General features: G+C 34.9%; 4 protein-coding genes across 21 annotated transcripts in view; 3 read left to right on the forward strand and 1 right to left on the reverse strand.

Annotated features, from left to right (window-relative positions):
* The window catches only part of ubap2l (ubiquitin associated protein 2-like), a 40,400-nt gene extending 37,610 nt beyond the window's left edge, over window positions 1-2,790 (forward strand). For 16 of the 17 annotated variants that reach the window (XM_005159396.5, XM_073930404.1, XM_068215010.1 and 13 more), the window contains one exon: window positions 1,130-2,790. In XM_005159396.5, coding sequence (XP_005159453.1) covers window positions 1,130-1,225 — 96 coding nt within the window. In that variant the 3' untranslated portion in view covers window positions 1,226-2,790. The remainder of the gene's footprint in view (window positions 1-1,129) is intronic. The other variant, NM_001083066.1, reaches the window with a different exon arrangement.
* mllt11 (MLLT11 transcription factor 7 cofactor) overlaps window positions 1-19,578 on the reverse strand; it is a 369,559-nt gene extending 349,981 nt beyond the window's left edge. The window contains exon 1 of the mRNA XM_073930951.1: window positions 19,542-19,578. The gene's annotated coding sequence lies outside the window, so the exon portion shown is untranslated. The remainder of the gene's footprint in view (window positions 1-19,541) is intronic.
* Window positions 3,938-9,965, forward strand: hax1 (HCLS1 associated protein X-1). The gene is made up of 7 exons (NM_001002337.1): window positions 3,938-4,070; window positions 5,627-5,859; window positions 7,397-7,575; window positions 7,654-7,717; window positions 8,195-8,319; window positions 8,465-8,588; window positions 9,607-9,965. The coding sequence occupies exons 1-7, from the start codon at window positions 4,000-4,002 to the stop codon at window positions 9,669-9,671; spliced, it is 861 nt and encodes a 286-aa protein (NP_001002337.1). The 5' UTR covers window positions 3,938-3,999; the 3' UTR covers window positions 9,672-9,965.
* On the forward strand, window positions 13,573-22,276 carry aqp10b (aquaporin 10b). Of its 2 annotated transcripts, none has more exons than XM_005159392.6 (6): window positions 13,573-14,947; window positions 16,948-17,074; window positions 17,264-17,401; window positions 18,983-19,101; window positions 20,529-20,746; window positions 20,883-22,276. In XM_005159392.6, exons 1-6 carry the CDS (start codon window positions 14,861-14,863, stop codon window positions 21,121-21,123), a joined length of 930 nt encoding a protein of 309 aa, XP_005159449.1. In that variant the 5' UTR covers window positions 13,573-14,860; the 3' UTR covers window positions 21,124-22,276. The 2 variants fall into 2 exon arrangements, with proteins under 2 accessions (XP_005159449.1, NP_001076516.1); NM_001083047.1 differs by having other exon boundaries at window positions 14,861-14,947; window positions 17,313-17,401; window positions 20,883-21,720.
* The last annotated feature ends 128 nt before the right edge of the window (window positions 22,277-22,404 follow it).

The raw sequence follows: 22,404 nt of genomic DNA on the forward strand, positions 1-22,404 counted from the left end.
GTCAGTGTGCCCCAGGTACCAGCATTCTTCAAAAGCTATTTGAGTTTTTTTGTTTGTTTGTTTTTCCCTCGTATTAAATGAGAATTTCAATTATTTATTTTTGAATCTCTTTTAAATATTGAATTACATTATTAAATAAGTTTATATTCGTAACTAATAATAATAGTTGTTGTTGTTGTTATTACTATTACTATTATTTAGGTATAATTATAATTATTATTATTATTTTATTATTATTATTATTATTATTACTACTACTATTTGGATGTTATTGGTGTTGTTGTTGTTGGTTATTGGTGTTGTTGTTGGTAATGATGATTTTGGTGTTGTACCAATCATAATACCAATAATAATAATTATTATTAGGTGTTATTATTATTATTATTATTATTAATATTGGAATTATTATTGTTATTACTACTATTATGGTGGTGGTGGTGGTGGTGGTGGTTGTTGTTGTTGTTGTTGTTGTTGTTGTTGTTATCGGTACAACAACAACACAATCATAATAGTTGTAATAATAATAATAATAATGATAATAGTACTATTATTTTGGTGGTTGTTATTACTATTATTGGTAATATTATGGTGATTGTTGTTGAGCCAATAATAAAACCAACACCACAATCATAATAGTAATAATAATATTACTATTATGTGTTATTGTTTATTATTATTCTAAATATTATTATTATTATTGGTATTATTAATATTGTTGTTGCTATTATTATTATTGTTACCAATTATATTTCCCTATTACAAAACAAAGGCCAGTGTTATGGCTTATATTTTTAAGTGAGTTTGTTTTGTTGTATTACGATTGTATTTATTATTAATATGTTTTATTATTTTTATTATTATTATATTTCTTCCTTTCAAATCAAAGCTTCTAAGATGATCGAGTAGGTCGAACAGTAGGTTTGAAATGTTTATGAATAAGAATTGGTATGAATAGTTTATACACAAACACGCGTATTAGTATATATATAAATTTGTGTATATTAAAAAAAATATATATATTTTATTATTAAATTTTTTTTCTTCGCCAGTCAGACCTGACTACTGTTTTAAGAAAAAAACTGTTTTGCAGTCATGTTTGATTTGAAAAGTTTTTATTTTCTTTCCTCAGAGTGGCTCTGGACAGCGCAGTCAGAACGCCTCCATTCAACAGAAGTCCCAGATCAACAAATCTGGATACAACAGCTACAACTGGGGAGGCAATTAACACCCCGATCCTGTCCGGCTCTGTCTGCAGTTCCAAAGGCTGGATCAGTGGAAGTTTTCTTTTCTCCCCCAGATGATCTCCTATTCTTTTCCCCCTCAATCCTCCACGGCGCCCCTCTCCTCTCTCTCTCCCCGTCTGCTTGGTCACCCTGCAGTTCCAGCCTCAGTCCTCAGGTGGTGCTGTTCCGAGAGAGATGCAGCACTGTAAGCGCCGCCACACCAGGATGAGACCAGGGGGAGACATCTGAACGCCAATATATGGATAGTTACTTAGGCCTTCATGATGGGAGTATTGAGTATTCAAAGTTTGTATTGTTCAAAATGCATAAAAAGCCCTTGAATCCCCCCCCCCCCCACCCCTCCTTTAATTTTACTTTCATTCTGTAACATAGAAGTTTTCTAAAAGGACAGATGTTTAGGTGTTTTTGTTTTTTTCCCTCCTCTTTTTTTCATTTGCTGACGGATAAAATGAAAAAGAGAGGTTTGATTAAGAAAGGGAGGGCAGGATTGAGTTTGTTTTCCCTCAAAGAGTTGATTATTTTCCTGCTTTCTCTTTCTTTGCTTGATCTGCAGTCCTCTGTTCTCCCCTGCTATATGTTTTTACCAAATTTTATTTTGGGCAAAAAGGATGATATCACTCTAAATCGGCTAGTTGCAGTTGTGAAGTTTATTTTTTACCAAATATAAATAGATATATGGAGATAACAAAAAAAAATCAAAGTGTATAGGTGAGTTGACAGGCTTTGGATCTGTATTGCGTGTGTATGTGCATGTGCGTTTGGGTTTATTTTCTATCTGAGCGAATGGATGAGTGGCATCGTCAGGGTGGCCAGTGTATGAATGTTGTGCTTCTAGACTAGGCTTCAATGCGTATTCATTTTAATTCCTTTATTGGAGCCTTACTGTACTCTCTGGATGTGAGAAGTGCACTGGTCACCTTATACTTCAGATTGTTATTATTTTCCTTCCGCAGACTGATTTATTAACCGCACTTCCTGTTGCAGGGAGACTGGATTGCGTTCGGGCATGACTTTTGACCTCGTTGTTTTGCCATAAGCGTGACGTTTCTCTCATTTGCTTTGGGATTAAGAGGTCACCCCGTGTGTGTTTTTTGTTTTGGGCCACCCTGTGTTTTCTCTGTCCTCCTTTCTGACCTGCAGTCTTTCTCCTCCCGTCTGTCCCCCAAATATATTCTTTTAGTAATCTGATTATTAGGAAAGTGCTGATGGACAGAATTGTACTATGGGTATTTTCTTTTTGTTTGTTTTTTTTTTCTTTGTCAGTGACTTTCTTTTTGTACTGTGCGTTTTAAAAAGATTTAAATGGATAAACTTGTCTTGTACATATATATATATATATAAAAAACACAAGTACTGTAGTCTGTTTGTTTGATGGCTTCTTTTCTCCCCTCTCGAATCCCTACACAGACTTGTTAGCATTTCGTTTTGTTTCATAATGTTTTTTTATTTTGTAAAAAATATATATATAAATATTAAGTAAATAAACAAGAAAAAGACATTTTCATCATTTTTTTGGGATGTGAATGTCTTTTTTAAGAAAACCGAAGTTTGTGTGCCTCTTTAACTGCAGTCTGCTTCTTTGTTCAGGTTGATCACGTCAAGTGTTGCTTTGCAAATGTACATTCACATCTTATTTTTTAAATCTAATACAAGGAGCCCTGTTGCCTTGGGGTTTAAAATGTATTGGTTTCTCAATTTATTATGTAAAAATAGGACTGAAATGATAGTTAAGTGTCTGAATACAAATCTTACCACAGTTGCTGGATGTAGAATATATTTAAATAATTTGGTTTACGATGCATATGTAGATTACCTAAATATCTAATCCAATACTAGATTACAGATAAAGTAAGGTAGATTTAAATTTTTGATGTGCTTTTTATTTAACTTTTTAACTTGCCAACAATATAAAACCTCTTTATTTAAAAATACATATTTTTTACTTAACACAGTAATTTAATAGAATTTATTCAAAGATATTACTTTTAAACTTGATGAATTAAAATTAAGCAATTTTAAAATCTTCATGAATGTTTAAACTTGCACATTTTGATAGTATAAGTCCTTTATTTCTCCCATACATATCCTACATAACATAAATATAGTCTGTTTTTCTGTTGAACACAGATATTTAAGAATATTAGAAATAGGTAGCTACTTACCTCTATAGAAGGGGAAAATAAATAAATAACTATAAAAGTCAACGGCTACTTGTTTCCAGCATTCTTGTTATTTACAGTAGAAACAAACTAACCGGTCTGAAACAAATTAAACACTTTTTTTTTTTTTTTTTTTTTTTTTTTTTTTTTTTACAAATAGTTATAGAAATAGTTTAGATTTTTTTTACAGCGTATAACCATGATGACATTACCTTGTTGGTAACGTTTGGTTATTTGTGAACTATCGAAAGTTTAGTATATACTTTTAATTTCAAAATGCAGCCGATAAACTTCCGGTAAAACGTGTATGTAATCGTTTTAAATTTCATAAGGTTCATTTTACAGTATCGATACTTTATGTAACTAAATATAATCCAACTTAATTGACTTAAGCATTTGTTTAGAAAGAAAGCGTTAAAAGATAACAGACGCAAGAAGGAACACATCATGCCGTGTGGGACTTTAATTTTGAAACTTGTGCGGAAGCAGGTGGAAAGCTCTAGTAGGTTTCCTCACTGTTCTTCCTGCGCTAATCTCTGATGCAACTCTGTTTGTTATGGTGGCATTTTGTGAAGGTCTCAGGATTCTGTCCATAAATGAGCGTTTTTGATCTGTTTCGTGGGTTTTTCGGGGTTCCCGGAGGTCATTATCGAGAAGATGGCCGCAGGTGAGTTTGTCAAATTGTTAAAATAAGTTCAAACGTCACCTGACAGCTGCTGCTGTTAAACAGATAATGTTTAAATATATAACCACGTGTATTTTGTGTTGTTCTGTGCGTTATGTACTTAATTTATATTTTATCTGCAAATATTACGGTTTGTAACTTGTGAATTGCATCCTTTGTGTTAAGTTAATAGCATAATGGTTAAAGCAAAACGATGATCGTTTAAATGGTAATCTTGTGTGTAGAAGTTATGTAATCTAATATAATTCATCTCGCTTTCTTGAGGTTTTTGTATCGTTAATGGTTTTAATACAAGTAACATTTAAACATTTTTAAATAAACAAAAGCGTTTATATATTGAAATTAAATTATGTTCGTGTCATTATAAGTTTTAATATATATGTTAGATAGACAATAACTTTGCAAGTACACAGATTATTTGGTCCAGTTTTATTTTCGAGTAAGTAACAGCTGAGATGTAGAGATGTGAAGCCATATGGAACATTCTTTCACTTTTATTTTGACACACCAGAACATGAAATGGTAAACACCGTGTTGCTCCTTGAAACATTAACACACACCTCTTCATAAGTACTTTAATTAAATGAGACTTAATTATTGCGGTTTCACATTTTAAAGTAGTAATAAGTATGAAAAATTCAGCAACAGATGACATCAGAATATCCTAATATAAAGAGAAGAAATATGAAAGAAAAGATAAAAGAATATTAATTTTCTTTTCGGCTTAGTCCCTTTAGTAATCAGTGGTCACCACAGCCGAATAAACCGCCAACTCATCCAGCATATGTTGTACGCAGCGGATGACCTTCCAGCTGCAATCCAACTCTGGGAAGCACGCATACACTATGGCCAATTTAGCTTCAATTCACCTGTTCCACATGTCTTTGGAATATGGGGGAAACCCACGCCAACACAGGGAGAACATGCAAACTCCACACAGAAATGCCAACTGACCCAGCCGAGACTCTGCGACCTTCCTGCTGTGAGGCGATCTTGCTACCCACTGCACCACCGTGATGCCCTGTACAAATATGTACACTGGATGTAGTTTTATGAACCCCCCCACCCAAAAAAAAAGCAGAGCAACAGAATATAAGCAGCATATTTTTTGACCCAAGAATATTTATCTTAAAATCATGCTTAGACTTGCATGCTAAAATGTTATATTTGTTAAATAAACATTCATAATTTTTAGTAATAATTAAGATATTTTCATTACCTGTCACTTGATGTTACACTTATCTTTATTTTCTTTAATTAACTATTATTGTTTTTACACCAAACCTAGATTAAATATATTTTAAACTATACAAAGGGTTTTTAATGGTGGTTAAAAATCCAACGGCACTTTGCATATAACTGTAAGCACTTTTGGTGTAATGGTAATCAACATAAATAATGATTTTTTTTCTTTTAAATGTAGACCTTGTTGGCATAAATAATATTAATTTGTCCTATATTGCGCCAGATTAATCAGCTACAGTGATGTTTAGTTTAGAGTGGTCTGACAATTTGAATCATGGTTTTTTTTAATACAGGGACCCCTTCTTTGATGGAATGATTCATGAAGATGATGATGATGAAGACGAGGATGACTTTAACAGACCCCATCGGGATCCGTTTGACGATGCCTTCAGGTTTGGATTCAGTTTCGGTCCAGGCGGGGCACGCTTTGAAGAGCCTCAGATGTTCGGCCAGATCTTCAGAGACATGGAGGAGATGTTTGCTGGTCTGGGACGCTTTGATGAGCGACATGGATTTGGACCGAGAGGTGTGTCTCTTTGCTCTGTCCCTTTTCAATTTAACATTTTGAATGACCAATTATAGTTAATTTATAAACAATAAGGTGACATGGGTGAGCAGTGGATAGCATGATCGCCTCACAGCAAGAAGGTCGCTGGTTTGAGCCTCGGCTGGGCATTTCTGTGTGGAGCTTGCATGTTTTCCCTGTGTTCACGTGGGTTTCCTCTGGGTGCGCCGGTTTCTCCCACAGTCCAAAGTGTGCTGTAGGTAGTCTAAATTGGCCATAATGTATGTGTGTGAATGTGTATGGGTGTTTCCCAGTGATGGGTTGCAGCTGGAAGGGCATCTGTTGCGTAAAACATATGCTGGATAAGTTGGCGGTTCACACCGCTGTGTTGACCCCTGATGAAAAAAGGGGCTAAGCCGAAAAGAAAATAAATGACTGACTGAATGAATGAAGATGTTATAATAATAAAGAATACTTATGAGAAGAGCAACATGAGTGTTGACATTACAAAGTATTCAATTTCTTTCCTTTTTTGGTACTAAATGACCCCAAATTACTGAAAAAATACCCCAAGATAAAAATTTCTAAACTGTCCATACCTTAGCCGAATACACAATGACAGGCTTGTCATAATTTTACAAATTGTCTTACAATGTCAGAACAGGGTAATAATTTACAGTTTGTTGTGAAATAAGCTAATTGATGATGGTTAGATCAGCTCATTGCACAATTTATTGTATTACTTTCCCCCTCAGATTTGGTCAAAACAAAAGTGGCCGATGTATTTTATTGCTTGTTCAGATGACATTCTCCAGTTAAAATTACTAATTGAGTGAAAGTGTCTAGGCCAGTATCTACACCAGTGCAAATAACCACAATCGCGCATTTTCAAACTGAGACAGAACTCGCGGACTGCTGCTTTACAACTGACCTTATTGAGTTCAAATACAGTTGAAGTCAAAATTATTCGGCCTTCTGTGAATTTTTTTTAGTATTTTTTTTAAAAAATCTTTCCCAAATGATGTTTAACAGAGCAAGGAAATTATCATAGTATTACCTATAATATTCTTTCTTCTGGTGAAAATCTTATTTATTTATTTTTCCAGCTAGAATAAAAGCAGTTTGAATTTTATTTATAGTATTTTACGGTCAATATTATTATCCCCCTTAATCAATTTTTTTTTTTTCAGTATGTCTACAGAACAAACCATCGTTATACAGTGCCTTGCCTAATTACCCTAACCTGCCTAGGTAACCTAGTTAAGCCTCTAAATGTCACTTTAAGCTGTATAGAAGGGTAGAAATATCTAGTAAAACATTGTTTACTGTCATCATGGCAAAGATAAAATAAATCAGTTATAAGAAATGAGTTATTAAAACTAATATGATTAGATATGTGTTGAAAAAAATTGTTTGAGTTAAACAGAAAAAATATAAAGGGGTCTAATTAGTCAGCCTTCAACTGTGTGTACATTCTCTAACTGATTGTGGTTCACAATTGCACTGGTTTAAGTGATGATACATTTCTAGCATCATCTGTTCTGCTTCTTCCCATCAGGTTTCCCGTCAATAGAAGCTCCACCTCCACAGGAAGGAGTTGAGAAAGGCAGGAGTGGGACAGGAAGTGGGAATCCCATCAGAGATTTCATGTTGAAGTCTCCTGACCGCTCACCTAAAGATCCAGAGCACAGAGAGGATTCTCCACCAAATCATCCTCACAGGAGGCCTTTCTCAAAGGTAAATCGAGGTCTGCCAGTGAATATCTGCAGTCTCTCCATTCCAGCGTCTCATCTTATTGGCTTTCTTTCATTTCAGTTCAACGATATTTGGAAAGATGGACTGTTAAAACCAAAGGGGGAAGACAAAAGGGAGGATGGAGGTAATGCATCTTGTGCAGGTTTTCACAACAATTATACAAGTCTGAGAGCAGATATAGTTCTCAAAACCATTCAGTAGGTTTCCATTTAATTTTTTTGTTACAGATAAAGCTGATGGATTTGCTAATTATTGATTCAATTAAGCTAATTTGACAACCTTTTTCTTTAGCGGGGGATCTCTGTATATACTAAATATTCTAGATTACCTACTTAACGAAGGATAGCGCGCTACTTAACAAAGGGTAAATGCAAATTTAATTTAATAATGGGAAAATATAACATCTAATTTATGTTTATTTATATTGTATTATAAATAGTTTTTAAATATCATAAGATGATGAATGTCACATAAAAACGTAAATTAGCAGAAATTAATTTACAAACACTCTAATTTACATAAGGTAATCATCTGAGCATTGCTGTTATCATCTTACAGATGTTCCTTCAACAAATCTTTTGTTTTCTTGTTCTTGCCTCAGATCTGGACTCACAGGTGTCTTCAGGTGGACTGGACCAGATCTTGAAAGATCCAGCACCTTCACAGCCAAAAACAAGGTCATTTTTTAAGTCTGTCAGCGTCACCAAGGTGGTCCGACCGGATGGAGTGAGTGGATCATTTTGTCTTCAATACTATTTCTAAATACAATCATTGTAGAATTATATTTCAGGCTGTAAATATGCTCTGCATTTATGCTTATAATAACGGAGAGTGTGTGTGTCTCTGTCTGTCTGTCTGTCTGTCTGTGTAGACTGTAGAAGAACGGCGAACAGTCAGAGATGGAGAAGGTAATGAAGAGACGACCGTGACCATCTCAGAAAGGCCAGGTGGGCAAGATAGGCCAGTCCTGGATCAGTCTGGTCCTTTAATGCCAGGTTAGTGGTTTAATAATCTTTTTTTCTGTAAATAAAGATTATTAAGCTATAGATTATGTTTATTGTACTTTACTTAAACTCTATCCAATGTATTTATTTAATGTATGTTTATATAAAAATTTCATAAAAACAAAAAACAAAAAATGAATAGTTATAATTAGATGTGCAATGTTTGCATACATGTTTGCATACAGTTTATTATTTGAGTGTGGATTATTAAAATTATATATATATATATATATATATATATATATATATATATACAACAGTTCTGTCTGGTTCTCAAATCTGATTGGCTGATAGCCGTGCGATATTCTGCAATATCAGAACTCCTACAGCCTCTTTACCCTTTGTGTATTACTCCGCCCACATACAGCCAGCAAAAAGCAGACACTACAGATCTAAAGTTTAAAAGATGCACGCTCAACTGTTTAACTGTCAGCTTATGATTTGAATCCAGAAGAAAGTAGTTCCTCATACAAAAGGGTTTTTGAGACTCTCCTTGTTTGATTTTGTTTTTATATACACAATTATGCTGTCAAACTGTTGTATAAACGCAATATCACACTCGTAGCAGTGTGATATGGCTGTATATCGGCAGTGGTGTGGGCACAACGCACGGCTCCCACCAGTGCCGATATACAGCCATATCGCACTGCTACTCGTGTGATATTGCTCATATATATATATATATATATAATATATATATTTAAAAATATTTATTGTAATTGTAAAAATATTGTAATTTAAAGAAAGACAGAGACACAATTTAAGTAAACTGCTACTTAATAAAAAACAAGCAATTTTATGATTAGTTTTCTCCACCGCTGTTCCCCAAAAAGCTAAGATCTCAAAACCAAGGATCTTACTAAAAGTTATCTATGCGTATCATCCCCCCTTAGCATTAATGTTAATAAAATGTCTTCACATTTACATAAAGTCTTTTGCATTTACAGTATTTGTACATTAGACATATTTATTTGTAATCATTCAGTGATGTGTTTTCTGCATCTTTCAGGTGGTTCTGACATGCAGGATGATTTCTCCATGTTTTCCAAGTTCTTCAGAGGCTTTCGAAGTTAAAAGAGTTTTGGAACCAAAACCGAAGGACAATCTCTTTCCCGGCAAACCCACCACGATCACAATATTTCATTCTTAAGTATATTTGTGGAGATCCACAACATCAACATTGATCAAATATCACACAATGAACCTCAAAACTCTGCTGACTTTTTCATTTTTTATATAATTTCCATTAAAGATATGCAAATAATTATATAGACCGAACTTTGGGTTAGTTGGGTTTTGTTCAGAAATGACACTTTAATATATTTAAACATTTTATTTCAATAGGTGTAAATAAAAAAACTAAATGAAGTCTGCCTTACGGTCTCATGAATTGTTTTCAGGAACATCTAAATGTGGAAGCTGGCATATTTTCTGTATCTGAAGAGCACTAATTTAAGCAAACAGCTCTTTTTATTGGATAAATAGAGCAAACGCAGTACATTGTATTTTTAAGTGATTCTAAATGTAAGAGAGCTGCTCGTTTTGACAGCTGCTTAGCATTCTGAGGTCAAGTCAGTAGTAGCAGCTCATCAAAATTTAGTAAAGTAAGCTAGCAACTAAAACTAAGGGAAAACAATAATTATAGGATGGATTTGGAGTTGGATTCTTGTGTTTCTCATGTATTCTTGTAAACTGACAGTCTGAAATCTGCATTCACTTATATAGTAGGTACACGGTCAACTTAAAAATGGAGGAAGAAAGATCATTTAAAGGGATAGTTCGCCAAAAAAAAAAAAATACTCACAATTTATTCACTTTCAATCTGTTCCAAACCTTTATAATTTTCTTCACAAGAGAAGATATTTTGAAGAAAGCTGAAACCACTGACTACCAAAGTAGATAAAAACAAATATCATGCAATTCAGTGGTTACAGGTTTGCTGTATTCTTTAAAATGTTTTCTTTTAAACGGGTTTTTAACTAGTGAAGAGCAAGTAAATAATAGCCCCTTTCACACAGTGATACCGGTAAATATCTGGAAAATTTCCGGAACGACTTTACCGGTATATTCAAAAAAGCGCTGTTCACACAGGCGAGGATGTTACGGAAATTTTCCGGAAAAGAGCATTCACACATCCATTCCAAAATACCGGTAAATTCTGACATCATTCACCACAAATGAGCTTTAAACGGCTGCGCTTGTATTTGTAAACATTTGACTAAATTACAAACTCTGTGGATGATCAATATTGTGAACAACTTTCGCAGGATCACTTTCGCATGTCGAGATGTTCATAATATGTGCATGTGCAGGTTGCTCAACACTGTTGCTCAAACTATGCATCTAAATTTACTTTAACGCGAATACAAACATCTATTTCACAAGAAAAGTGTCTCGTGACCACTTACGAAATCCATCGCTGCTCTGGATCTGCTGGTTTATATTGTTGAATGATTCTTGCCGAGACTGATTGGTGCAATTATGGATGAACCCCTATAATGTATATTTGTATTATCTATTATTTTCATTTATTCATTCATTTTCTTGTCGGCTTAGTCCCTTTATTAATCCGGGGTCGCCACACAGAATAAACCTGCCAACCTGCCATGTTGCACGCAAAGCTTGAAGGTAAACAAACAACGGCTTATCATAAGCATCTCATCGATGATTATTTACACAGTTGGCATTAAGAAGAACATATAAACGTGATCTGACTAACTTCTAGCAGCTAAATGCGTCTGGGAAAATATTCAAAGGCTTTTATCCTCACAAACCCAGCGGACGTAAATGCGTCTGACTGTTGTGATTGGCTAAAGCAGACGTCTCACGTCAGCACGTTCTAGACGTGCACGTGCTTATTACGGCAATCTTCCTGCTGCATTCACACAGCGCAGCCTTCCGGCAAATTACCGGTAATGTTACAACTTCTCTTTCCAGAAAATAGCCAGAACGAATTTACCGGTATTTTCAAAAAGGACCTGTTCACACATACAACCTTTCCAGGAAAATTGCCGGCAATTTTCCGGAAAGGTCTGTATGTGTGAAATGGGGCTATAGACAGAATTTTCAGTTTTGGGTGAACTATCCCTTTAACACTGGTGTCCTAAACTATGTGTGCCTGGGCTACCTTGCAGACCAGCTCAGCACTAAAAGTACAAGATTTTTCCTTGTTACAAAAATATCATGTTTCAGGCTAATATAAAAGATAAAGCATTATAAAATAATGTGATATTGTTTTGAATGAGGTAAACATACAATTGTAGAGTTGTTATTGTTTATTCTTCATTAAAAACAAAGCATTAACTTTGGTGTAAAGTATCCTACATTTGGTTTTTAATCCTTAAAGAGCTGTATAATTGTACAGTTTAGAAACAAAGTATGCCATTAGGATTCCTGGCATATAGGAGCTACATTTATTAGCTTTTTGAGAACACAAAAGAAGACATTTTGAAGAAACCTGTATCCTGACTTCCATAGTAGAAAAAGAAAATAGTATTGAAATCAATGGTTTCCTGCTGTCTTCAAATGTTTACTTGTATAGTCATCAAGAAATAGTCAAACGTGTTTTGAACAAGTGAAAGTTGAGTAAATGATGGCAGAATTATCATTTTTGGGTGAACTATCCCTTTAACAGGCAGCAGAGTTTGTAAACGCTTGGGGTTATGTTTGTATTACACCTATGATTTATGTTATGTATGGTTTGCTTGTGATTGCACCAAATAAGATCTTTATCTAGTGACATCAGATCAGACATCAGTGAATGAAGTCAGCTTTATGGAGATTGACTTTATTCTCAGTTATCTAGTTATTATCTTCTTAGTTGATAACCTAAGAAGCAAGCCCTACAGATACAAGATCACCGGAAATATGCTCAACATTGTTGGCTGTTGTTGAGTCTTACTATCATGGAATCACAGAAGTGATCAGAGACATCGAGGGAACGTTTCTGATGTCAACTAGTGTAGCTTTATTAAGAAATATGATAGGGCCAAAATAAATTAAATGACGTTGAATTATTTACTTTTTTGGTGAAGTTTAAAAAATTGTTAGGTTGATTCAGCTTACATCTGACTCGCATGAACCTAACCATTAGGGTACTTTTTATTATTTTAAATAAATTTGTAGCTAATTTTAAAAAATGAATGTTTTGGGTATAATGAAAATTATACCCAATAAATGAAAATAATATTAACATTTGTGATGTATTTTTACGTTTTAATCTCCACCAAAAATGTGAAATCTAAAAATGAAAATATACAAATTATACTACACGTTTTGATGTTAGGTGTAGATTTTGTGATTAAAGTACAGTATATACACTCAAAAACATTATTAGCAATTTTTTAAAACTACATCAAAATGAGCTAAAACACATTTTTTAATTATTATTATTTTAAATAAATTTGTAGCTAATTGACCATTTTTGGATAATTTTTAGTGTATAACGTGCATAAAATATATAAAACGTTAACAATGGTTTTCTTTTTAGTATGTATATATTTTTTATGCAGCTTAAAGTTTACTCACATGGGCAAATCTAACCATTGGGGTATATTTTTACAATGATTTTAAATGTGTAGCTAACTCACCCAAGTTTGTCAAAAATAAAATGTTTAGAATGTATAAAGTGTATAATACATATAAAGCATCATGCAATAGTTTTCTTTTTAGCATGTATTTATGTTTTATATTCAGTTTTGTTTAAAATTAGTCAACTATTACACCTAAATGAATTGCTCTTGAAAGTATTTTGCATGATTTATGATTTATTTTAGAGACAGTTCACCTAAAAAAAAAAAGATAATATTTTTTTTACTCATCATCCTCCACTTGTTTCAAACCTGCTTGAGTTTCCCAAAGGAAGATATACTGAAGAATGTTGGTGGAAAAACTTGACTTTGATAGCATGTTTGAAAACCGTTGACTTTGATAGCATGTTATGGATGTCAAGAGGGTGTGAATTACAAGGGGAGTTGGGGGGGATTGACCCCCCTGATTAACACTCAATCCCCCCTGAAGGGCGTCAAAAGAAGATGTATGGGCGGATTAGCCTTTAAATAGTGAGAAATAGTTTTCCATGATTTGTATATTAAATAATAATATCAATATTTAAAATAATAGATAGGGGCGACGCAGTAGGTAGTGCTGTCACAGCGAGAAGGTCGCTGGTTCGATGGTACAGGTGAATTGGGTAGGCTAAATTGTCCGTAGTTTATGAGTGTGTGTAAATGAATGTGTGTGTGGATGTTTCCCAGAGATGGGTTGCAGCTGTAAGGGCATCCGCTGCGTAAAAGCGTGCTGGATAAGTTGACAGGTTTATTCTACTGTGGCGACCCCGGATTAATAAAGGGACTAAGCCGACAAGAAAATGAATGAATAAATGAAAATAATAGATAATACAAATATACATTATAGGGGTTCATCCATAATTGCACCAATCAGTCTCTGCAAGAATCATTCAACAATATAAACCTGCAGATCCAGAGCAGCGATGGTTTTGTAAGTGGTCACGAGACACTTTTCTTGTGAAATTGGTGTTTTATATTCAAGTTAAAGTAAATTTAGATGCATAGTTTGAGCTATAGTAAGCTGATATAATCAGAGGTTACTGTACATCAGAATGCATTAAATATCACTCAAAACACTGAAAACTTAAACACGTCTTATTCATTCATTTGATGTCATTTAAATAAATAAATTTGATAACCTACCAAAAAAGTAGATCCCCATGATTGCCAATGTATAACTCGGACCCTGCATGTCAATAGCTGTTTTTTTCTGAACATTCTTCAGAATTTCTTCCTTATCTTGTTTCAATGTTAGATGTAAATTCATAAAAGATTAGAACCAGTTTAGTGTGAGTAAACAAGGGATTTTTTTAGTTTTGGGTGAACTGTGCCTTTAAGCTGTGTTTTCCAGTATAATTTGTCAAAAAAAAAAACTTTTTTTTTTTTTTTTTTTTTAAAGTGAAGAGTGAAATATTTCTGCACATAGTCCTGTATATGCCAACAGTGCATCACAGATAAAGGTTAACAATAAACTGCTCATCGTTTTATGACACAAAAGGGCAATGTACTACCTGTAATGGTCTATCCTTCCCCTGACAGACACATAAAACACACTTTAACCACAACAGACACTCTGAGTTTACTCGTGTGCTGTGATAATGAGTTCTTCTGGATGAGCATGTTTTCATTACAGAGCTTCTCCATAATCTAATGAATCTGGCATTTACTTCACTGTAAACAGAAGAAAGTGCAGTGATGGACCGTCTGCTGAGGAGATACCGAATCAAGAGTCGTCTGCCCAGAGAATGTTTGGCGGAGTTTTTTGGAGTCTATGTTTTAATAGTAAGTCAAAAATCTTAACAATTGCATTTGCATCATGAACATGTGCTACATGAACTGAGGCTTAAATTTATGAATGTTTGGAGATTCGTATTATGTTATTTGGGAACTTTAACAATTAGGTTAAATGAACTAACAATGAAACACTCCACTTACTGCTTGCTCAAACTGCTTATTTAAATGAGCTGAATCAAAACAATTCTTGATTTCTTTGGAACAACTGAATTATTTTATATTCAATCCACTTAAATTTGTAAAAACAATCAAGTTAACACAATCAATTTGGAAACTGAGTGGATTTTTTTTTACAGTCTACAATATTTAATAATCTTAGTTAATGTTAATGATGGTTAATAAACATACGACTTTTAATTATTCATGTTATTAATTTTACTGTCAATTAGTAAATAGTAAAATTGATAAATCTGGGTAGTAAAATTAAGAAATGGTAACAAATGAAGTGTGTGTGTTTATACATTGTCAATTGATTATAATTGGCAAATTAATAGCACATTCTAATTGATTAATTCATTACACATCATGATTAATGTAGAAACTAATATTAATGTTTATTTAATAATGAAAATTAATGTGTTTGGTATAATGAAAATTATACCCAATAAATTAAAATAATATTAACATTTGTAATGTATTTTTACGTTTTAATCTCCACCAAAAATGTGAAATCTAAAAATGAAAATATACAAATTATACTACACGTTTTGATGTTAGGTGTAGATTTTGTGATTGAAGTACAGTATATACACTCAAAAACATTATTAGCAATTTTTTAAACTACTTGTTTTGGGGGGGGGGGGGGGTAACTTAATAGTTTTAATCCACTTCAATTTGTAAAAACATTTAAGTTGCGACAACATTAGGTAATTAGTGTGGAACCCAGCATTTTTTTTTTTTTTACAGTGTATTAAATATTTGTTATAGGGACCTTCCACCCGCCCCTTAAAAATCTTTTTTCCTTACTAGTAATTATAGTTTCACAAAATTAAAGCATAATTTAAAGACCATACACACCCCATTTTGAAAATGAATATTATATAGATACTTTTCACAAAACTAAATATTTTATTAAACGATTATATTGATTAAAATAAGAGTTTGGTCACCTAACATTTTTACGAATGGAAATATAAACTAAATTCGATATATGTTTTTGTTTCTCCAGGTTCTTCCTCTTGGTTACACTTTATTTTATGTTTCATTACCTACTATGAACGTACATTTCAATTAATAATTGCACTTTGTATATACAGTACATACATTGTACTTATATTTTGCAATTATTGGCATGCAATTGCATCTGTAATTAATTTTTGTACGTATACATTTATAATTACATTGTGGACCCATCCTTTAAACCTTGACCAACCCTTAAACCTACATACCACCAAACCTGTCCCTAACCCTACCTGTTTACAAGCTTAATAGTCTTCTGCAATACAATATGAGCACATCAAGTGCATTGTACTTAATTTTAGATGTGAGTAGTAGTTAATATAACTCTAAATAAAGTGTAAAGAAGGTCTGCACTGTAAAAAAGCCAAGACAACAAATATTTGTGTTGCTTTAACCTTTTTTTAATAAGTTAATCAGGTTGCAACTTAATTCTTAATATTATTAGTAAGTTGAGATGACTAGAAAAGTCAATTTGATTCAACTAAAAAAAATCAGGCAGCAAGAATTTTGTTTACAGGTTTCAAGAATCACTAAAGATGTGTAATTTCAAATAAAACTGAAAAAGCACTTATAAGAAAGTATAAATCATAATCATAATAGTCCATTAAGGAGCTCGTTTATGGAGCTCAAGCCTGTTTGAAGACTTTGAACTGCTTAATCTTTTCCACCGCTTCACTGGAAATACAATTAACAGCATCTCATACTGCCATAAACCTTCTCACTATAGACACTGTGTCTTCTTCATATGGATACACATGATTAATTCTCATATTTGTTGCTTATATAATATTGCTGCCTCCACACTGAAGCTGTTCGGGTGTGGATCAGTGGCTCAGGTCACCACCTCTCAGAATACCAAGGGAGAGTACCTGTCAATCAACCTGGGCTTCGCACTGGGAACCACATTTGGCATCTACATTGCAAAAGGAGTGTCAGGTAGGAACTAATAGAGTTCTATATTATATCATTAAGACATCAATTAAAGCATATCATTCATAAATTGAGCTGAAATAGCTTTTAAATAACGTAGCCAGTTAATTTTCTAAGTAACGTTAGATCCGCGACGGTTTACCTAATACAATGCACGTGACTGAGCACTGAGCAGATATTTGTCTCGTGTTTTAGGAGCTCACCTGAATCCAGCGGTTTCCGTCAGTTTGTGTGTTTTGGGCAGGTTTTCGTGGACTCGTCTTCCTTTCTACGTGTGTTCGCAGCTCTTCGGTGCATTTCTGGCTGCAGCAACGGTTGCCCTGCAGTATTATGGTGAGTGGAGATTAATCCTTGAGGTGGCCGATACAGAAATAAAGCCGCAAGAGCTGAGGGAGGGGGTAACTTGAGACACGTCAATCATCTTGCATGTGCGTCTTGTTTGTTTTCTTTGTCGCACATTTTACAACCAAGTGTTCACAGAAAGACGAAGACAGACTTAAAATCCAATTGATGAATAATATGGTCAACATCAACGGGGAACTCCCACATTTACCACCCCCTTTCTGCCAGCAACAGGTGCTTTAAGGGGACCTATTATGCAAAAATCACTTTTATAAGCGGTTTAAACACAGTTGTTTGGCAACAGTTTGTGAATATGCATCTTTTTGGTTAACAATTTGGTTTGCATCTTATGGTTAACAATAATTATTTCTATTTTTTAAATTATCACAATTCATAAAAACAGTATGTAGAAACACTTTGATTGACATTCTCTGCTTGTACTGTCATCAAAGGGGGAAACCCCGCCCATTAGTGACGATCTTTCCCTCATTAGCATAGACAGCCCTGAGTGAGAAGCAGCTGTCTGCTGTTAGAGTTTTGATCCGCTTCTATGCTGACACACAGGCATTTGTAGCTTTTGAAAAGAGGAAACACAATCTCGTTTGAATTTAAAACGACCCTCAGCAAAACAACACAGTTTGGATCAAAGCCTAAAAGTTATTTGTGTGGTATTTTGAGATTAAACTTCATAGACACTGTAGTGACATCAGAGAGTTATTTTACATCTTAGGGTGCTTTCACATTTGGTTCATTTGGCTGGACCTTACCCAAGTTCGACTGTACCCCCTATAGCCACCTTCTCGGTTAGTTTGTGTTTACACTGTCTTTTTTCCTTCTGAACGCTTGTGTTATCGAGCAGCTGTTTTGTTTATATGGAAGGCCAATGCTAGGTGACGGTCACGAAAGCAAATCGCTAAAATGGAAAGACTTCCGCTAATCCCTGTCGATTTGCTTTTACTGAAGCTTTTAGTTTTGGACATACAGAAAGCGATACACGTCCATCTGTTGCTGCTGCTGCTGCAAAAAAAAAAACATTATAAACATGCAGAAACTGTTTTTGGAGGATACAAGCAGACATGACTGTGTTTGCCATGGCTCAGTCCTGCTTGTCACCTAGGTACAGTATGTGATACACACACACGAATGAACGTTATAAAAACGATAGTTTGTTGTACAGTCGGCGGTTCACTTCAGTTATTTGGTACGATTGCATTCATACCAGAAGTGAACCGGACCAGAGTTTGCATGAATTGCACCCCAGACCACCTCTTTCAGGCGGAATCAGGTACGGTTCATGGGTGCGCACTTGAGTTCAGAAGACACGTATACACCAGCTAAACATACCGTACTATGACGTCAAACGAACCCGGGTGCGGACCAAAAGTGCTAGTGCGAAAGCACCCTTATAAAAAGAGGCCTAATAGGTCCCCTTTAACTCACAATCAATGACTCTCACGTTTTCCCCTGGCCACATGACATTAAATATTTACATGGCTCCTATAATTCTGCTTATCTCATATGCAATCTATATATAAAAAACAAATGTTTCTATTGATATGTGTTTGTTGACAGACGCCATAATGGATTTCACTGGAGGGCATCTGACAGTCAGTGGTGCCACGGCTACAGCGGGCATCTTCTCAACTTATCCAGCAGATTATCTGAGTCTGTGGGGAGGAGTGGTAGACCAGGTCAGTAATGGACTGAACATGCATTTGTAAAATGAATGATGTAAAAATGTAAAAGAGGAAGTGTAAAATATAAACATACTAAATGAAAATTACCAATTTGTCTCTGCTGTGTTTACGAGACAAACCCCTTTATTTTTGTTAATTAATTAATTTATTTTCCCAAATATTGCTTAGCGCATCTTTAATTGGTTAAAGGAATAGTTCCAATAAAAAAAAAACTGAAGTCAATGGCTCTATTCTTCCAACATTCTTCATTATATCTTCCTTTGTGTTCAACGCATTTTTTAAATTAACTTCAGCCATAAAAAGAAACTCAAACAGGTTTGAAACAAGTGGAGGATGAGTATGATGACTTAATTTGCCTGCAGCCGGCAGCTAGCTCTCTGCAACTCTCACGTGGTCGCCCACTGAAGCTAAGCAGGACTGCGCCTGGTCAGTACCTGGATGGGAGACCACATGGAAAAGCTAAGTTGCTGCCGGAAGTGGTGTTAGTGAGGCCAGCAGGGGGTGCCCAACCTGCGGTCTGTGTGGATCCTAATGCCCCAGTATAGTGACGGGGACGCTATACTGCTCAGTGAGCGACGTCTTTCGGATGAGACGTTAAACCGAGGTCCCGAAACTCTGTGGTCGTTTAAAATCCCAGGATGTCCTTTGAAAAGAGTAGGGGTTTATCCCCGGCATTAAAATCTGCCCACTGTCCATCATGGCCTCCTAACCATCCCCATATTCAATTGGTTTCATCACTGTCTCCTCTCCACCAATCAGCTGGTGTGTGGTGTGTGGCCTGGCGCAAAATGGCTGCCATCGCGTCATCCAGGTGGATGCTGCACACTGGAGGTGGATGAGGAGATCCCCCCATTGTGTAAAGTGCTTTGAGTGTCCAGAAAAGCGCTATATAAATGTAAGGAATTATTATTAATTTGAACAGGCATTAAAGGAATAGTTCAACCAAGCTGAACATTCTGCCGTCATTTACTTAAACCTCAGTTGTCACAAACAACCGGTTTAAGTTTCTTTTTTCGGTGTTGGCGTAGTGGTTCTATAGTAGTTGTTTTTTCTAACCTAATGGTTGCAGGTTAATACATTATTCAAACTATCTTTTTTTGCATTCTACAGAAAAAGAAAACTCATAAAAATGACAACTTTTGGGTGAACTATCCCTTTAAGATTTAGTCTTTCATTCATAAAACATTTAGAGTTATACTTTCATACAATTAGTCAAGATAATAATAAATAACATACATTTTAGTCGCAATGGATCACACTTATAGTCTTTTCTGAAGTGGATATTGTCATAAGTAAATGGGAAAATCCACCAATAGCGAAACATCTTTTTAAATTAGAACGACATTAGAACGATTATGAAGATTAAAAGAGAGATTGAACAATGTATTCAGTTTTGAAATGAACAAATGCCTGTTCTGCAGATCATTGGCACGGCTGCTCTGCTGGTGTGTGTTCTTGCATTGGGAGATGCTCATAACACACCTGCACCTGCAGGTCTGGAGCCTGTGCTTGTCGGAGCCGCCGTGCTGGTGATCGGGATCTCCATGGGGTCTAACAGCGGATATGCCATCAATCCAGCCAGAGACTTCGGCCCAAGACTCTTCTCCTACATCGCAGGCTGGGGAGACGAGGTGTTCAGGTCAGTCGAACATTCCAACTTCTTACTTACAAGCTACTTTATAAGGTAGACAACTGACATGCGCTCAGTTTTGATATACAAAGATGTAGTTTTGATATAAAAAGGTAATTTAATTCTTTGATTGTTGTTGTGTCAGGGCTGGACATGGATGGTGGTGGGTGCCTATAATCGTAACGTGTGTCGGGGCTCTTCTGGGATCATTACTGTACGAGCTGCTGATTGGAGTTCATCATCCTGACTCAGAGGCAGTGGATCATGAAGACCCGACAGCGGCGCTCCAGCAAACTGTCGAGATGGAGGGTGCGCAGAGTTTTGACACCATTAAAGAAAACAAAAAGAGCGGGATCTTTTCTATAACCTCAGCAGACGTAGGGTAAAGTGAAAGAGAGTATATTAAACGTCTTTTGGAACCTAAATTGTTACCGTTTACATTGAGTGCATTTACAAATTATCGTGATAATGCTCATGCTTTAAAAATAATCTTCAATTCTATTAACTGGGAGAGCTCATTCATTCATTTTCCTTCAGATTAGTCCCTTATTTATCAGGGGTTGCCACAGCGGATTGAACCGCCAACTATTCCAGCATATGTTTTACACAGCGGATGCCCTTCCATCCACACCCAGTACTGGAAAACACCCATACACTCTCATACTCATACACTACAGCCAATTTTGTTTATTCAATTCAGTTTACCTCACACCAACACGGGAAGAACGTGCAAACTTTTAGCTTTTTTTAGCGACCATCTGGCTGTGAGGTGATAGTTCTAACCACTGAGTCACCGGGTGAACTCATTGTCTTTAAAATAGGTCTTAAAATTTTTTTGTACTATTTATATAATGGCCAGTTTACACTCTCAGAAATAAAGGTACAGGAGCTGTCCTTTGGGCAGTACCTTTTTAAAAGATACATATTTGTACCCAAATAATCCAAAGTGGTACCTAAAAGGTGCGTATTATACCCAAATGTACCTAAAAAAGTACCTTTATGCCAATATGGACCCTTCAGTTACAAATATGTAGCTTTTGAAAAGGTACTGCCCCAGGGACAGCTCCTGTACCTTTATTTCTGAGAGTGAGTAGAATTGGTTTAAATTCACAGTTGTTAACATCTTGATGAAATTCTGATGAAAAATTTGATGAAAGATGTTGTAGGTATGCAAGTTGTATATTATCCAATGTACACATTTCTAGGAATTGTGCAGTTCATTCTTATATTGTATTTTCAAAAAGTTTTGCAATATTTGTCCTCACCCCAAAATTGTCACTACAACATTTTCTAATTTAATAAGAGATGTATTGATCTATTAAGATTTTGTTTACATCTATATTCTAAATCTATTTTTGTTATTTTAACAGTAACAATTAAATTCTTAACATCATATAAATAGTAATTTATGAGATTTGTTTTATTTTTAATCCATTGTTTTTTTTGTAAAAGGCATAAAGTTGATGATGTCAAAGCTAAAGATTCATTAGTTTGACAGTAAATCAAAAGTAAACGCTATTAAAACCTCTTGGTTGATAATTCTGTATGTTTTATTTTTGACATATTGAGGTAAAGTTTCAGGTGTGACCACAACATTTTCAATCTGAATCAGATTGTCAACATTTTGTGCTAATATAAATTTCTATGATGTTGAAATTCAGCAAGCA

The sequence above is a fragment of the Danio rerio genome, chromosome 19 (genome assembly GCF_049306965.1).
Source record: "Danio rerio strain Tuebingen ecotype United States chromosome 19, GRCz12tu, whole genome shotgun sequence".
NCBI classification, from domain to species: Eukaryota; Metazoa; Chordata; class Actinopteri; order Cypriniformes; family Danionidae; genus Danio; species Danio rerio.

Excerpts from the sequence above, each read along its gene's own strand:
- hax1 (NM_001002337.1), top strand. The coding sequence starts at position 4,000 with ATGAGCGTTTTTGATCTGTTTCGTGGGTTTTTCGGGGTTCCCGGAGGT. Across the intron at positions 5,860-7,396 it reads ACATGGATTTGGACCGAGAG|GTTTCCCGTCAATAGAAGCT; the intron begins GTGTGTCTCTTT and ends TCTTCCCATCAG. Across the intron at positions 7,576-7,653 it reads ACAGGAGGCCTTTCTCAAAG|TTCAACGATATTTGGAAAGA; the intron begins GTAAATCGAGGT and ends CTTTCATTTCAG.
- aqp10b (XM_005159392.6), top strand. The coding sequence starts at position 14,861 with ATGGACCGTCTGCTGAGGAGATACCGAATCAAGAGTCGTCTGCCCAGA. Across the intron at positions 17,402-18,982 it reads GGTTGCCCTGCAGTATTATG|ACGCCATAATGGATTTCACT; the intron begins GTGAGTGGAGAT and ends GTTTGTTGACAG. Across the intron at positions 20,747-20,882 it reads TGGGGAGACGAGGTGTTCAG|GGCTGGACATGGATGGTGGT; the intron begins GTCAGTCGAACA and ends TTGTTGTGTCAG.